Below are 18,337 nucleotides of genomic sequence, written 5' to 3'. Positions count from 1 at the left end.
TGTTTGTGCACTCCCTTTGCTCTCATTATCAATGCACTTCCGTTAAGACTCAATGCCAGGTTTGCTGTTCCTCATCTGGGATGTAGGTACAGGATTTACAACTTTAAGAAGAGCTTGTATGTCACTTAAACTGTCTGAGTTTTAATCTCCCATAATTCAGGAGTTACTCTGGTTGGACAGCTAGGATGGTGCACGCCAGCTCTTCTGCTGCACAAAGCCTCTCCTATATGTCATCTTCCTGCCTCTTTCAAGGCTGTGTCACACCTCCACTGCATGCATTCTGTGCATGTTGCACAGATGAAAATTAGACATATGTAATCTACGTGGAAAAAATAAGAAAAGTTGTGGTCTATACATAAAATGTTCACAGACAGATCACAAATGAACACCATTAAAAAGGATGAAATAATATACGAATACGAATAAACCACGTAAATGACACATAAACAAACGTAGAACAAGACGTGTGGCTGATTATTGTGCTGTTTATATGAAATTTATTAGTGATTCATGTGTCAGTTATGTAATTTGAACGTGATGTGTGCTCGTGGATACGGCGTGAGCCACAGGGATATAAAAGTTGTTCATTAGTGGCACGCGTGAAAAGTCAGTTAGACGTACGAGGAACGCTCATGAAAAGACACAAATTTGTTTATGCATTTAGCAAAAATCATGCACGATTGCGCAAGATTTACATAATAATTGCACAAAAACAATGTGAAATATGTATAAACTGCTTAATTCTCAACCGAACCAAAAGATTTGAACAGCTCAAAACTGAATTTATGTAGACATCTGCACACATCGATAAATGATAATGCAAGAAACACTTCTGAACTATGTATATCAGTAACGGTACTGGTATACCGGTGTATACCAGTACATCAACTCCAACAAAATACCAGACAAGGGCCAAAACAGAGGGACGGGTGGAGAATTAGTGAGCATGTGTCAAAGTAAAGATCTCAAGAGGAAGACCTTGTCCTCTGTCTTCACATTAATGTGAAGTATATAGATATGCTGCCTCCACTTGCATTTCTTCTACTGCTCCCTGTGGCTCAGGCTGGGAGGAGGTGGGGAGGAAGGGAGAGTGACTCTGCTATGGTTCAGGGATCTTGACAATCTCATTCCCCTCCTGTGCATCAGTCAGTCAGATGGGAGGATGGATCTATGAGAAACAAATGGATGGATGGCCTCTATGCCAGAGGGGGGAAGGTCATGCAGAGGGAGGGGGGTGGGTGCTCGAGGTGAAGAGACAGAGAAGAGGAAACATTAATCTAATGGAGGGCAGGCCAGCAACTCAACACACAAATACACAGAGGGACGCAGGCCCCTTTAACGTGCTGTTGTTCCTCTCAGGAGGGGCTCCTCCGGTCAAGAACTTACAGGGGCCGAGGGCTGAGCTTGTTGGCCTTCGTGCTACCTCCTTAGAGAGCAAAATGAGAGACGTTAGATGAATCAGCACCCAGGCTTTACCCGTACTAACAAACTTTCTTAATTCAGTTCAGGTCATTTAGATGTATTTTTGAAAAACTTGAGAGGAGGTATTAGGAGGCACTCAAGTAAGTAAGTAAACATTTACAAAAGGCTGCACAGTTTTTCTATGAGTGTTTGAGAGAAACTAGTAATTACCTTACAATTAATAAACACGGATTGATCAAGTCTATCCGTCCATACGGCTTTTTCCATGCATGCAGGAGAATCCTGACAGACTGCAGTGGAAACTGAAAAACACTGAATGACAAAAATTCAGTCTGAAAACAGATTAAACTAAAAAACTCCAATGGGGAACAAAGAAGGACAGAAACTACAACAACATTTCAATGACTTTATTTCTTTGTTTTAAATGTGAATTAGTTCAAACATCCTGGATTTAAGCCTTTGTTGACTCCTAAAATCAAACAGCTGGTCTCAGTCGAGTCCTCTTGTTCCAAGCGCTTTGCAGACTCTATTCCAGAAGAGGGATGTGAAGGTGATGGAGGTTGTGATGAAGATGTCTCCTGCTGCTTCTCCTCCTCATGCTCAGAATCAGAGCATACCTTAGGTTAGTGGCAGCAGCTCCTGAATGACACAGAGAAGCTGAGTGGGGGTCTCAGCAACAACATTGAGTCAATGTTGTTGCTCAAAGATCTAGAGAACTGAGACAGTTGACATTCAGAGAGACACACCACTGTTTTGGCAAAAACCTGGAATTTCGGTCTTTTAAATCCCACCACTCTCTAGACACTAAATTCCCTCAAGAAACATTTTTGAACCTCTTTTACTTACTTTGATTTCTACATGAATTAAACAGAAAACATCTGATATTTATCTAAGTCCTGATGATAGAAAAACATAGACAGATTAAGTCCATCACACCATATATGTTACTAATTTTCAACGTACCATCTACGGTAATTCAGGACTCCGCTAGATTTAGTATCATCTTGAAAGAAAAATACACTGGAGATTATCTTTTTTTTTATACAATTAGAAATAAATTCAGGCATGGAGGGGTTAAAATATTACCACACAGATGTAACATATTTCATGTGTTTATTGAACACAGCATGTAAAAATCCATGTGCAGGGTAGAGAAAGTGAGTTAACGCCCACCCAAGAATTAGTCCAGTGTGATGAGATAGAATGTGTTGGTTTTAGCTGCAATGCCCTGTAAAAAACACCACACCAGAGTGGATTTTGCTGTTTTAAAGAAGAATCGGCTGCTGTGAACCATGGCTTGCTCAAAAGAGCTCTCAGCAGACCTATGTTCAAAAATGATAGACTTGCATGAATCTGGAAGAAACTTAGAAAAGTATTTCTGAAAGCTTTAATGTCCATGAGTTCATGGGGAGACATACTATCTACACACTGAGAAAGTTTAGCCCCATTCCTGCTCACCCTGGGTGTGGCCACCCTGTAAATATGTAAGAGCAGAGATTGCTCTATCAAGTGAAGAAGAATGTCATTAGCTGACATTCTTCCAGCCAGACTTCCAGCAATAGGTAACATATTCTCTGGACAAATGACACTATTACTGAGTTGTTTAGAATAAAACACATGAAGAAGGAGGGTCAACTAGTTATTAGCCTAGAGACTATTATCTACCCTGCCCTTCTACCCTGTTCGTGGGGTATTAGTTTACACAGACTATGATGTCTATTCATGTGACTTAGATAAACAAAATAGCCCATGTTCTGTTCAAATTATACAGAAATCCAAGTAAATGTAAAGGATTCACGCATTTTCTTGCATCTGTAAGTAATTGGTTTTCATAAAACAGAACCAAACTGATCCAAACCACTTCCTAAAGTTATATTCATTTACTGGTCAGGTTTGCTGTGTCACGATAAAAGCCTAAAGGTTTCCTTTGCATCTTTGAACTCCACCCAAATCCCCCAAACATCCAGACAAATCCAAGTTACTGTGGTTTCTTTAGTGATGGAATTGGCCTGTAGGTGTGATCTTGTGTTGTTCTGCAGAGAAAGGCTGGGTTTATGGACGGATGTGCTTTGTCATTAAACAGATCCATGGTCTGACGATGCCTCCTTTGCAGTCCAAGAACAATGAAATTCATTTTTCACGTGTTTTTTCTCATTTAAGTTTTGCTTTTTCTCTTTAGCTTCACAATAAGAGTTGTAGAGTTTAATAGTTTTTCAAAGGTCTTCTAAAAAACTAAATGCCACAAGTTAGATGAAAGTCCATTTTCATGTCTTTCTGAAACCAAGGTAGTTTGCTGATTGCTGTGTTTGTAATAAGCTGTTACCACCTTGTGATGAAGAGGAACCGTGGAGTTCATATAGCGTTTTTACGCTCTGCTCTCTTTGAATCCGAGTCCCTCTTTGTCACCTCATCGCCCACCCAGACATAATCCAATAACCTCAGCGTTACACACACACACACCCCCCCCTGCAGCTGTCATTTCCAGGTCATTTTAAGGTGGTAAGAAAATGAATCTTTAACTCCCGATTGATTTAGAAGACATGACTCACACAGTGTGCGTGCTTGTGTGCATAGGTGTGTTAATGGGGGGGGGGGGGGGGGGGGGCATGTGTGTGTGCTTGTGTCTGTTCTGATGTGTGCATGTCTTTTTCCTGATTGTGTGCTCTTGTGTGTGTGTTTTCATTTAACATTGTCCACTTTGCCATGTCTCGTCTGTGGAGGAGCTTCAGAAAGAGCAGACGTCTCTTCAGTCTCTGCTGCAGAGCTGCAGTTCCTCACGTGAACTTGAAGACCACGGGATCATTCTGTTGCCTGTGTGTCTGCACCCAGCATGCAGCTGGCACTGACAGGAACAACAAAGCAGACATTTAGTGTGATTTAACAGAGGGCTGTCTCGTATTAAGCAACGAGTCCTTCATGTGTGTTGGGAGTGAGAGCACTGATGAAGTGATCAAGTTCGACAGCTTGCAGAGCTGTGATTGTCACTGATATCCCCCCCCCCCCCCCCCCCCCCGTCCTCGGGACAAACATTGCCATCTGCCATGGGCAATGCCAGTTTGGCATCCCCAGCTTGTACAAATCCACAGAGGAGCTTTCGTCTTGTTCTAAGATACAAAAATTGTAATGCACTCTAACCAACTTTACAGCCCAACAGCAGTTCAAATCTGTTTAATACATACATTTTTATGAGTACAGTGATCCCTTGCTATATCACGGTTTACTTTTCACGGTTTCGCTACTTCACGGATTTGGATTGTGCATTGTGTTCTGCATTCTGATTGGCTAAAAAGTCACTCAGCGAGTAGCTCAAGAATGGGACCCTTTGATGAGCCGTTCATTACAGTTCGCCAACATAATCGATGGGGGCATGTCGGTGTATAAGGATCTTATAGCAAAGAAGAAAAAAGAGCGACAACAACTGCCTATCACTATGTTCCTCTCCCGAACAAACACACCTGCAGCTGCACCGCGGGCTTCAAAAGGAAAAAACGCTGCAGAGGATGCAGCGGCTCAGTATGAAGAGCAGTGAAAAAGAAGACCGGAGTCACTATCTGTCCCACTGTACTTTTTTATTTTTTTCATAATCATTTTAAATTTTCTTCCGTTTAATCCACTCGGGTCGCGGTGGGCGGGGCTAATCTCCGCAATTTAAAGCCTTCTGTTCTTATCGATGATTGAAATTATTATTTGACAGCACACTACAGAAGTTATTTGTTGAAAAAACGTTTCTAAAGTACTTTTATTTGTTAAAAAAACAATTGATTTAGCCTGTTAAATGGTTTGTTCTTTCTTTTCAATGTATAATAGTGTATTTCATTGTATAATAATTGTAAAAAAAATAAAGGTTTCTACTTCACGGATTTTGCTTATCACGGGTTCTATTTGGAACGTAACCCCCGCGATAATCAAGGGATCACTGTACATTATATACTTCATCAAACATGATGCTACACTGTAAAAAAAAACTACCAAAACTCATCCTATGCATGAACAAATGAAATGTTCTTTTGAAATGCTTTATTCTTTACATAGTTGCTGACAACACAACCAAACAAAAATGAGTTATGGAAATTAAATGTGTTAGCATGTGTAATCAAACTCAAAATCAAAGGGGAAAAACACACTACAGGCTGATCCAACTTGGATATAATGTCTTTGAAACAGGTCAAAATGAGGCTCAGTGGTGGGCGTGGCCTCCATGTGCCCGTATGACTTCCCTGCAAGCCTACGTTTGCTTCTGATGAATTGGCGGACAGTCTCCTGAGGGATCTCCTCTCACACCTGGACCAAAGCATCCGCCAACTCCTGGACAATCTGTGGTGCAACTTAACGTTGGTAGATGGACTGAGATATAATGTCCCAGATGTGTCCAATTAGATTCAGGTCTGGGAAACGGACGGGTCAGTCCATTACATCAATACCTTCGTCTAGCAGAATCTGCTGACACACTCCAGAAATCAAGCATGTCTTGCATTAGGAGGAACCCAAGGCCAAATACACAAGCATATGGTCTCACAAGAGGTCTGAGAATCTCAACTGGGTAACAAATGACAGTCAGGCTACCTCTAGTGAGCACATGGAGAGCTCTGCAGCCCTTCAAAGAAATGCAACTCCAAACCATTACTGACCCACTGACAAACCGGTCATGTTGGACCATGTTGCAGGTGGCAGAACGTTCTCCACAGCATCTCCAGACTGTTACGTCTGTCATACGGACTCAGTGTGAACCTGCTTCAGTGGCAAATGTCAGTGGCAAATGTACCACTTTTAGTGTTCTCTATCAAATGCCAAATGTCTTGCACAGTTTTGGGCTGTAAGCACAACTCCCACCTGTGAACATCTGACCCTCATACCACCCTCATGGAGTCAGTTTTTTTTCAACAGTTTGAGCAGACACCTGCACATTTGCTGCCTGCTGCAGGTCTTTTTGCAGGGCTCTGGCTGTGGTCCTCCTGTGTCTCCTTGCACATAGGAGGAGGTAGTGGTCCTGATGCAGGGTATTTGCCCTATAATGCCCTCCTTCACATCTCCTGATGTACTGACCTGTGTCCTAATATCACCTCCATCCTCTGGAAACTACGCTGACCGATATAGTAACCCTTCTTGCCACAGCTCGCATTGATGTGCCCCACTGGATGAGATGCACGTGCGCTCTCACGCACATAAACATCCCCATTCCACAACAGTGGGTACAGACAATCCTGGCTCCAATGCCTTCTTAAAATGAGAAGATTGTAATTGTGCTGGCTCCTTTGTGGAAATAAATGTATTAATGCAAAAAGAGCTCCGCTGTTGACGACACTGCTGTTGACATTCATTGTTAACGTTAGCGACTTCCACAAACAACGAGTGACGTCGTTCACCGTTCAGTACTCTTCTGCGTATGCGGGTGACTTCTGGGTCATTTCACGGTCACACAGGAGATCACAAAAGTCGCATTTAATTGGATGTGAACGGCCTTGCACAAAAATCGGAATTGAGCATTAAGCCCTGCAGTGTGAACGTAGCCTTTGATTACACAGAAGTGTAATTGGAGCAACAGTTGTTTAGGTTTTTGAGCAGTGTAGATTTAAAAACCACACATTTTAAACATCAAACTAACATCTAAAACACTTTTTCTTTGTTTTGACAATCGCCAACATTTAGTGAAACAGTGAGTTACAGACATTCAGATTACCATTATTTTCTGTAAGATCAGATCACAAATAATCCATTGATGAAGATATTGATAAAGAAGATTGACTTGACTCTAAAGAGGAATGAGGCTGTGAGTTTTCCCACAGTCACCCGTCTCTCCTTGAACAGATGCTGTGCCTCAGTCAGTCTTCATGAAAACGTCTCCAACTGTTGGTCTATGTTGCAACTTCTCCTTTCCTGACAAGATGAAGCTCCACTCATCATGCTTTATGTCCCTCCGTAGGTTCTCCAACACCACCATGCAGTCCATGAGATCTCCTACATCGCCAAGGACATTACAGACCACAGAGCCTTTGGCTACATCTGCGGGAAAGAGGGAAATCACCGCTTTGTGGCCATCAAAACCGCACAGTCGGTCAGTGTTTCTGTGCAATTAACTGCTTAGCAATTCTTGAAAGATTTTCCACTATGCATCTTTGGTGGGTGGGTTAGTGTATGATTTATCAAGGTCTTCGCGCACAAGCTCAAGCCTCTTGACATTTAGATAAGGACCCTTGAGGAGCTCTCACTGCTTTGTTGAACATCAAACAAACTCTTTACCGATGCAGCTTCATCGCTCTGGTTTGTGCATGCACAGGTCTGTGCTACAGCAACACTCTACATGATGTATAATACCTGTCTGGGCTCTGATATGATGTTCTTGTTTCTGTGTTTCTGGCCTCAGCTATATTGATTTCCCATAATGGGTCGATGATGGTTTGAGTGTGGGTCACCAGCTCTAATAGCATATCCATCCACCTGGAGCCATGAACCATTAGCTCTATATGACTAAGAGAAGTTACTTTGGTTTCTGTGTAAAAATACATGACAACTATTCAGCAGAGCAAATGTGGCACAGCTGTGTTCTCCTCATTCAGCAGAGCTGCCTGTCACCTGACGTGCCTGAGGAAAGGTCACAATTATGTTTCACTCTATTTTCAGGACTCAAACCAACCACCACCACTTACACCCATGCTGTTAGAGGTGGAAAACACAACGAGAGGCATTGAAACACAGAGCCTACTGCTGTTGCTGTAATTGGAAGGCAGCAGCTTTGATCTGAATTAACAGAGTGTGTCTGTCCTCACAAGGACTAAGACTTGGAGCTAATCAGAAAAAGCTTGTTTAGGGTTATGTTCAGAAGTAATTGCCTCATTTACAGTCCCAGCACAAGAAAGACGCATCTCATTTTGACACTTGTTCTGCCCATGCAAAAGTCCTAATTGTTCCACAAAGAAGTCAAAGTTTCTGAGCTGAGTCTCGTAACTTTACAAAAGCTGTTATTCTCAGGCTTGTTTATGAGTTTGTTGCAAATTTAATTAACACTACCTGAATTTTCTCCTTTGTGTTGCAAAGTGGTGAATAACAGAATATCCCATCAAGCAGCAGCATGAAAGGTTGACTGCATCTGGTCTCCTGTCATTTGGATTGTTTGTACTGACGTTTTTATGAAAAGCTTTTTTGTGTTTTTCTGGGGATTGACTGATGAGCATGGCTTTAAACAAGCATCAGCCAAACATTATCTGCTAAAGTAACTACAGTGTCCATTAGAATAACAGTGGCAAAGCTGAATTTAGTCAAAATACAAACTCCAATGTACTACAACATCTGATCTCAGGCGGCTTCCAGTTCAGGACAGAGCATCGACAACATTAGTTCATTCCACTCAAAAGGCATTACAGTTACAGAATCCAGTGTCTAAACTCATGGTCATGCAACCAGTAATGCATCAAACAAGGTGTTTTTAGATTTCAAGAGCTAAAACAAACTTTCTTCAAAATAAAAAAAAATCATCTAGTTTTAGAGCAATAACAACTTGGAAATCTTGACCACTAAATTTAATGGATAAACATTCAAATGATGTTTTTAGGTCACATTTTGCTGCTGCACAATTTAAATGAGGTGTATGTTGAACGAGATACGTTTTTGATTGTGTGATTTAAAGCGTAAAGGCCCTCCTTTTCTATGATATTTAAAATGGGAATTTTATGTGTTTACATTATGTATCTTCAAGATTACCATAAAGTGGAATTGATGTTTTAGATGAATTTTTTTGCTGTACGTATGGCGTATTTCTTTTGAAGGACCCCGAGAAGAGTAGCTGTCTGCTAGGCACAGCTTATGGGGATCAAATGCAGAAATAAGAAACAAAAGTTCAGCTCAGAAACAGAAAGAAACTCAAAAAGAATTCCTTTAGATGCAGAAAACGATGTGTCTAGTGGTGTTTGATTGATGCACTTCAGATGTTTCTCTTTTTCCCCCAAAAAAACAACTTAAAAAAAAACAAAAGACTAAAAAATAAAATTCCAGTTGATGCAACTGTTGAAGAATTGATGCATGCTACCTTTGGAACACCATAGATTGAGTAGAATCAAACAGAAGTGTACATAAAATAAGACATGTGAATGTTTAAATGGTAGTAAGGCACATCCATTACATTACATCAGGGGTGTCCAACTCATTTTCACAGAGGGCCTCATCAGCATAGTGTCTGTCCTCAAAGGGCCAGATATAACTTATACATGAAACTAAATGTAATGAAAAACAAATGTAACTACTCCTTAATGTTAAATAACTATTTATTTATCATAACGTTTTAAAGTGAGAATTACAGTTGCATAGAAAAGGATCAAACTATCCAAGTGAATAAATAATAATAAGATAAAACTGAGCTAGAAAAAGCATGTGTTACACGTGTAACATTTTACAAAAAAAAAGGCTGCACACAGCCTTGCATCCAACTGATGGTTTGATGACAACAATTTGTCTGCATACACACATAAGACATGCAAACATTGAATAATTACATCAGAAGCAACAAATAAATAATATGTAATCAACTAAAGAAAATTTTATTTTAATAAATTAAACATTTTTATGCTCTTGCGGGCCACATAGAATAACATGGCGGCCCACATGTGGCCCCCGGGCCTTGAGTTTGACACATGTGCATTACATCAATTACACCAGCAAGAAAAGGTTTTCATAAAAACCTCATACCAACCTCCTGGAAAGTCTTATTCCTTTTCTTATCTCTTCTGAATCTCTCATAGCTACTGTGACGTTTTCCAGCGTGGTCAAATCTAGTCTAAAAACAGAAAGGCAGATGCAACACTACGTTGTGTAGCTGTTGGTGTTCCTCACACCTTGCTGTAACTGTGACACGGTTGATTGTGCATGTGCTTGTGGTGTTTGACGGTGCTCTCATGTCCCTCCAGCCTTGAATCAGACAAATGTGTACAAAGTTGTTGGTTCAGGGAGACAGATCCACAGCATGTGTCATGACTGACTCACAGCTGAGAATCTCAGAGATTCTGAAACAAAACTACTTCATGCAATGCAGCAATCTATCCATGAACTCAGTCAGGTCCCCGCACAGCTCAAGTCAATAATTGATTAGGTCGATCATTGCTGCACCAGTAGTCTCCTTGTCTTTGTGCTGTGGCAGCGGTTTTGTGAACAAGTGGTTGCTTCCAATAGCATTTGCTTCTCTAGCAAGGTAAGAAGAGAGACTAATATCTTCTTATGTTAATGTGAAAATCGTATCCATAGAAGGCAGTTTGTGCAGACATGCCGCAGAGCCTCTTTGCTGTCATGGTGTGGCCTTCTTTAACCTCAGGTCGCTACCGTTTGACGGCAACACTCATTTGACACAGTCTGAAACTTTCATTTTCTGAAATGATTCACTGCAGCTCAGACAGCTATCTGCTGAGGGGCTTTGCTGCCTGTTATGAAGGATTTGGAACAAGCACATTGCATGTCTGCGTCTAATGTATTTGAGCAAATCCTCCAAAGTTCCCTGGAGAAACGTTCAGGCCTGATTTAGCTCAGTTCAGTCATTTATCAGCAGATGTTTGTGAGGTTTATTCTTAAGGTGAACTTTATCTAATGTGTCAAGTGTTTCTTATCTGGATTCATCTTCGACTTTTCAGTCAGAAACTTTGTCCTGACAGTATAAAGCTGACGGTTCATCGAAGTCTTTTCTAAAGGGTCGAGAGAATCACTACACAAAGATATCAATGCTTCTTTACTTTACTCTGCCAGTTTCACTATTATTCATATTATTTCTAGCTTAAAAGGAAAAAAGGTGGTAGATTATTTTATCATGCAGTCACAACCACAGAACTCCTTTTACATCTGAAAAAGCATATTTATGTAGAGAATAAGGAGAAAAAGCAACAGAGCAAACCAGCGTGTACATCAAAATTGCACACAGCCAAGCGTTTGAAGGTCACCAATCATCTTGAAATAAGCAAATTCAATCAGTAAATGGCTTTAAAGCAAAGCACAAAACATCCACTCGAGCATCAGACGGGACGCGATTCTTCCTCATCACTCATCAATCCAGCGTGTTGATGGAAAAATAAGATGATTGAACATTGTGTTTCTGTGATTTTTACATTGCTGTGGGGGAGTGTTAACCTTTCTTGTGTGTGTGGGTGTGTCTGCCAACAGTTGGCCTTTATTACACTAAGTTCCAAGGTGGGGGAGTGCAAGGTTCAGTTCAGTTGAGTGGATAAAGTCCTGCTTTACTGCGTTCTTGTCTTTTTGTAGGCGGAGCCTGTGATTCTGGACCTGCGGGACTTATTTCAGCTCATCTATGACATAAAGCAGAGGGAGGAGATGGAGAAGAAGGCTCAGAAAGATAAGCAGTGTGAGCAGGCGGTCTACCAGGTACTCCATCAAGCCCTCTCTTGTTGTATTCAAACCACTTTATGAACCAGGCCTCATGAACACAATGGGTTCCTTCCAATAGACTCTTGAGTGAAGAGCAAAACAAGATAAAAGAAGGACACGAGGAGCCGCTGCTTTCACAAATCCTCCGTACACATAGCTTATTTTCTTTTCCTCTGTTCTGCCCTCCTCCCTGTGAACGTCTCTTTCCTCTGCTGATGATCGCCAAATGATTACCTGAGTGCAGGGAAGGCTTCCTGCGCTTTCCTTCCTCCTTTTCCTGTTCCACCGGCTTAACTCTCTGCCTCTTCCCTTTCTTCTGTCTTCTCTCCTCCCATTTGATCTCTCCTGCTCTTTCCTGCCGCCGCTCTTATGCAGACAATCCTGGAGGAGGATCTGGAGGACCCTGTCTACCAGGTAACTTCCTGTCCAATCACGTTGCTGCTCTCACCTGCTGCACTTCAGCTTGTTCCTCTGTGTGCACTGTGGGGAGACAGATCCTGTTTGTGTTCGGTAGTACAACACTTAGTACTGTGCGTGGCTGTGTGTGCATGAGTATAGAAGGTTTCCTGTGATTTCCATGTAAGCCGTCCTTGTCTCACAGAGGACTTTTCTTCAACTATTTCAAATGTCAGAAAACTGTTTGACTAACCACCTTTGCAGTTTCACCACTTTTCTCTCAATTTCTCATCTTGCAACTCTTCTTCTGCGATTCTTTTTTTGTTTTTGCCCTCCCTCCCCCCTCTGCTGCTGATGTTGTAGTACATTGTGTTTGAGGCGGGACACGAGCCCATCCATGACCAATCAGAGGAAAGCATATATCAGGTACTCACAAGCTCTTCCTGTGTTGTTTCTGCTTTAAAATGGCTGTCGCCTCACACTAACTAAAGCACCAATCGCCTGAACCTTTATTGGGATTTCATGTATTCTTTCTGCATATAAAATGCCTTGCTTTGGTTTTGAACTCAGTAGAGGAGTTTGGGTAGAGCGAAGAATCCAGTCAACACTTTCCAGAGAAACAATTCAGCAGAAGCTGGCAAGTCGAGCTAGATGAGCTTTTTTTGGAGGGGGGGGGGGTCTTCAGAGACATTAGTAGACCTCCAGGGGGTAAAGATGGGGGGATGTGGGGGTTGGACCTCACATAGTTCTGACCCCTCCCCTTCCCTTTCCCCAAGAAGATGAAAGAAAGCGAAGAGGAAGATTAATCACCAGCTTCTCGTTTGATCTTTAAATAAAGTGGATTGAAAATAGGGAGAGCGGTAGTGTGCGCACTGACACACAAACAAAAACATGCAAGTAAACACACACACACACGCACACATGTATTTGTGATGACTGATGTGACTTCTGCAGGGTCAGGTTTCTGAGGTTGGCGGTGGGTCAGGGTCCGGTTCGTTGCTGACCCATCCAGAGGTGGCAGGCTTTCTTGGCTGCTGTCTGAATGTGTCGGTTGCTTGTGTAGGTTCCCACCAGTCAGCAGAAGGAAGGGGTCTATGACGTCCCAAAGCGACACCCAGTGAGTGACCGCGTGTTTGTCTGTTTCCAATGCCCCCCGCCCCCGTCAGCCTGCCTCCCCCTCTCAGACAAACCTCTCAGCTGCCTTCTCACACAGGAAGATTCGTCCTGGTATTTTTCCATCTTGTGAAGCTTTAAACAGCCCCCCCCACCCCCACCCCTTACGACAGAGTAACTACCACCCCCACCCACCCGAGAGGTTTGCTGGGACTCAGTGCCTTGTGCGGTGTGCTGTGCTGCTGGTGGCTAGTGTCCTTGTGCTTGGCAGTGCCTACTCCCACCTGGGATAGCGCTCGTCTGGATGTGTGTGGCACGTTGGCTGTCTCTGTGTGCATGCCTGACTGTGATGGATCCAGCAAAAACCTGCACGATCGCATCCTAACATGCATTCAAGTCCTGTGTTATCATTCATTTCCTGTCATCCAGCTGACAACACCTGAGCATGGCATTATCTCTGAAGTGTCCACGTGACATTGGCGAGCAGCTTTTCATCTCTTCATGCACAGGAGTTTGAGCAGGAAATCTCTGCCATCTATCTCGATTTTTCTGTGTGCTTGTAATAAAAGTTGACCTTTATCAGAGTCAGGCTGCGCTGTAACTCACCGAGTGTTGGTCTGACCATAAACATGCCGGTGAAACCTCTGCCTGATTGAATCTGCTTCTCGTCGCCCCCTCTGCTCTTCGTTGGCTGTGGGAGGGGATGTGTGGATGTACGAGACGCCTCCTCTCATGGATCTTTGCCCTCGTTCTCGACTGCCCGAAGCCTGCAGTCTTTGTCTCTTCATATACAGCAAACCTTTTTATCCTCAAACGAGTAAAACCTCTCTCTTTGGAAGTGACACTCTTTGGAGTTTTAGCAGAATCAGACTCGCAGTTATCCGCTGATTTTCTAGCTTAAGGGAACCACCGTCTTTCTTTTTGTTCTTCTTTCATTCAGCCCACAGCTCCTGCTGTTATTTGGATTGCCTTTGTTAGAAGGTGCCTGAAGGTGGCCAAATCAAATATTACTTTCTTGTTGTGCAGCCAGTCAGAGTGGTTGTCTGTTGGATAGATTCAGGCCCTCCAGTCAGCCAGAGGGAGTCTCTGCAGATGCGGATAACAGAAATGGAATTAGATCATGGGATATCTAAGAATCCCATTTGGAGCTCAGAAATTGCGCAGTGATGTTTAAATACTGGATAGTTTGATTTGAAGATAAATATCAATCTCAAACACCAGAGATCAGATGTTACACTGCTATCTTAGCTTACTGAATTTTCAAAAAAGAAACAATGCAGAAATCTCAAAAACCTCAAAAAGACTCTTGATTGACAGAAAAAGATATTGATTGTGTGTATGCAAATAAAACAAGCTATAATCTGTAATAATGTGTTCAAGAAAACAATGTCAATGAGCATATTTTATAAGATGTACCAACAAACTTTTTTGGCCACAACTTTCTTTCCATCTGGAGAAATGACGGCTGTTTTCATTTGACCCGTGTCACAGTCTCGCCACAACATCCACTCAAAAGAACAGGTGGGATCTTGAGGATTGTTAGGGTTTCATTTCTGCCCCAGAGAGATGAGATCACTGTCAAACCGTCTGATTGATTCAGAAAAATGTCCGTTGATGGAAATGTAAGAACACAAATCGCTCTTGTAGAGACAACCACCTAAATATGAAACTCTGGGAGGCCAGAACAATAACGGTGACCTCCCAGTAAAACTCTGCATATTCTAAATGTCTGTGTTAAGAGAACTTGTTCTGGAAAAACTAATATTTTTACAGACATGCCAGTAAATCGGCTCAAAATCCAAGCAGCATGTATGTTGTATAAAAGGTTGCCATATAAACAATTATTTGGTTCATTTATTTATTTAAAATATTTATCCTGTAAACAACTCAAGCCCAAGTCATTCAAAGGTGTTCAGGATAGAGCGTGCAATGTTAAAATGTTGATATCCTGATTCTTTCCATTAACTGACACAGTTTGCTAATTTAATGCTTTAGTCAGATTCACCCATACGGGGGCTGACCTGTATGGGGGTGTGGGTTTTTGGGATGTCCCGGTCTGTAGAGGGTCAAGGAGAGGAGTGGCTGCATCTTAAAGGGAGCACAGGTGTGTCTTTCCGAGAGAAACCTCAGAAAGTAGCAGTTTTTTTATTCTTTGCCGTTGGACGTTTGACAGGGATCCTCAGCGTCTTTGAGCCAGCACGAGACTCTGCTCTGCTGGTGTCTTTTTTAACTTGCTCTTGCTTTTATCACTGTTCTTGTTTTACAATTATTACTAGTCTATTTTTATATAGTTTAACTTTTTAATTGTTGTTTTTGTTGTGTTGAGATTGTGCTGTACAGGGTCTTGTTTGACTGCAAACAAGGTAGGCTGCCAAATAAAATTAAACTCCACTTAACTTCACTCCATTTATCATTTTTAGGGAATTTTGAGAGCAAACTGTGGAGCAGTGTGAACTACAGGATGAAAATTGTCCTAACTGAGAAATATTGATGAAAAAAGGCGAGTTCTGAGGTGTGCTCTGCAACACTTATTCCTTATTGCTGAAACAAACTGTAAAACAAACCAACTGTAAATACAATCAGGTGATAATCGTATTTAAATGTTTATCTTTAATCAGCTATTATCTCCATGTTTGCTTTCAGTTAATTCAATGGATCAGAAAAGATGTAGCACAAGCCACATGTGCGTTAGAGTCGCCATCAGGCACCTGGGACCTGAATTTGAACAAAAAGTGAGTCGTCATGCTGCAGAGGCACGGCCTTAATTCAGCCGTGAGCTGCAGGATCACAGACTGAAGAGTGACCATCTGAAGGAAGTCACTTTAGTTTTCCCAGGAAACAACCTGGCCGCCATCTCAGCTGACGGTAGCCTTTGATAACTTGGTGCATGTGTGCACACTACATCTCAGCTGAAGTGATCCCATCAGCACAGATGTGACCTCCTGGCTGCAGAGCTCTCCTCTGTTGTTTACTCTGTCACCTTTCCAGCCGATGGCAAATCAATAAAACACACAGGCGTACACCGAAAGGCCTTCTCAATCCACTGAGCTGTTGATCCTGTAAGACCAGAGTGACTTGGCATGTGCAGGTCAGCATGCGCTCCCCTCAAACACATCAACCCCCATCAAGCACTGGATTACTCACATGTGGGTTTTTACAGCATCATAGTCTGCTGTGTGTATTTGTCCACGACCTCAGTGAGGTTCAAGATTACAGATTCAAGATTTATCTGTTGACAAATGTGCAGTAAATTTCTACTCATGGCACAAATTAAATGACTATCCCCACAGTCCCCCGGTGTAAACGTGCAGAAAATAAAAAAGCAATAAAAAAGATCTGAGCATAGAAATAGAAGTGATTATAATCCAGCACATAACTGCAGGGTGTAAGACGCTGGCAGGGAAAGCATACATGGAGCGCCACAATCAAGTGGCTGGAATAATATACAGGAACATGTGTGCAGAATATGGACTGGAAACCCCAAGGTCAAAATGGGAAACACCTCCGAAGGTGGTAGAGAATGAGAGGGCAAAGATCCTGTGGGACTTCCAGATCCAGACTGATAGGATGGTAATGGAGAACCAACCAGACATTGTAGTGGTGGATAAAGAACAGAGGAAAGCCGTTGTGGTGGATGTGGCAGTGCCAAGCGATGGGAACATCAGGATGAAGGAACATGAGAAACTGGAGAAATACCAGGGACTCAGAGACGAACTGGAGAAAGCCTGGAAAGTGAAGGTGACAGTGGTGCCTGTGGTAATTGGAACACTCGGGGCAGTAACCCCCAAGCTGGAGGAGTGGCCACAGCAGATCCCTATGTTAACTATATTTTACATACACTTTCTTAGGTCTGCCTAGCCAGTACCAGGTTGGACCCCCTTTTTCCTTCAGAACTGCCTTAATCCTTGGTGACATAGATTCAACAAGAAACATTCCTCGGAGAGTTTGGTCCATATTGACATGACAGCATCACACGGTTGCTGCAGATTTGTCAGCTGCACATCCATGATGTCGATCTCCTGTTCCACCACATCCCAAAGGTTCTCCATTGGGTTGAGATCTGGTGATCTGGTGAGGCCATTTGAGTCCAGTGATCTCATTGTCATGTTCAGGAAAACTGGCTGAGATGATTCCAGCTTTATGACATGGCGCCTTATGCTGCTGGGAGTAGCCATCAGAAGATGGTCCACTGTGGTCAGAAAGGGATGGACGTGGTCAGCAACAATACTGAGGTAGGCTGTAATGTTATAACCATGCTCAGTTGGTTCTTAGGGGCCCAAAGTGTGCCAAAAAAATTTCCCCCATACCATGACACCACCACCACCAGCCTGAACCGTTGATACAAGGCACAAGGCAGTATGGATCCATGTTTGTATTGTGCCACATTTTGACACTACCATCTGAATGTAGCAGCAGAGAGACTCATCTGACCAGACAACGTTTTTCCAATCTTCTATGGTCCAGTATTGTCAAGCCAGTCTGGCACCAACAACCATGCCACATTCAAAGTCACTTCAATCACTTTTCTTCCCGATTCTGATGCTTGTTTTGAACTGCAGCAGATCGTCTAGACCGCAGATGTCTACATGCATACATGCATTAAGTTGCTGCCATGTGATTGGCTAATTAGAAATTTCAGTTCAGGAGCAGCTGGGCTGATGTGCCTAATAAAGTGGCCAGTCAGTATACATTATTTTTACTTAGCAAAAAACTGAATTTATTAAATGCACTAGTTTGTTACCCACTCCCTTTTTATTAGAAACAAACGGCTTTTCTCTCATTTGTCATGTTTTCTTAAAGAAGGCAAAAGAACCAAAAATACTGGAGCGATAGAACAAAACAGGACGCAATGGCGTGGCGTAAAAAAAAAAACTTCAAAATTACCATTTGGCACCTATAGACATCATTAGCCAGAAATGGTAATTCTACAAGATTTCAGACTTGTATCACCTTTTATTAAAACTTTTTACTGCAAATAAATGGTTCAGTGTGTAACATGAGCTTGAAATGGGGCAAAAAGGGTAATCATTTTTTCCTTTTATAAAGGATATGA

General features: G+C 42.3%; 1 protein-coding gene across 20 annotated transcripts in view; it reads left to right on the top strand.

The window, feature by feature from the left end:
- The window catches only part of dab1a (DAB adaptor protein 1a), a 93,808-nt gene that overhangs the window by 63,947 nt on the left and 11,524 nt on the right, over positions 1 to 18,337 (top strand). For 6 of the 20 annotated variants that reach the window (XM_078945618.1, XM_023953995.2, XM_023953989.2 and 3 more), the window contains exons 5-9: positions 7,343 to 7,474; positions 11,653 to 11,772; positions 12,151 to 12,189; positions 12,535 to 12,597; positions 13,235 to 13,288. In XM_078945618.1, the coding sequence (XP_078801744.1) occupies positions 7,343 to 7,474; positions 11,653 to 11,772; positions 12,151 to 12,189; positions 12,535 to 12,597; positions 13,235 to 13,288 (408 nt within the window). The remainder of the gene's footprint in view (positions 1 to 7,342; positions 7,475 to 11,652; positions 11,773 to 12,150; positions 12,190 to 12,534; positions 12,598 to 13,234; positions 13,289 to 18,337) is intronic. The other 14 variants (XM_078945623.1, XM_023954000.2, XM_078945619.1 and 11 more) reach the window with 3 other exon arrangements.

This window comes from Oryzias latipes, chromosome 4 (assembly GCF_053564925.1).
Source record: "Oryzias latipes strain Hd-rR chromosome 4, Olatipes_Hd-rR_3.1".
NCBI lineage: Eukaryota > Metazoa > Chordata > Actinopteri > Beloniformes > Adrianichthyidae > Oryzias > Oryzias latipes.
The sequence above is the reverse complement of the archived record's forward strand: the minus strand, read 5'-3'. Positions and strand labels throughout refer to the sequence as shown.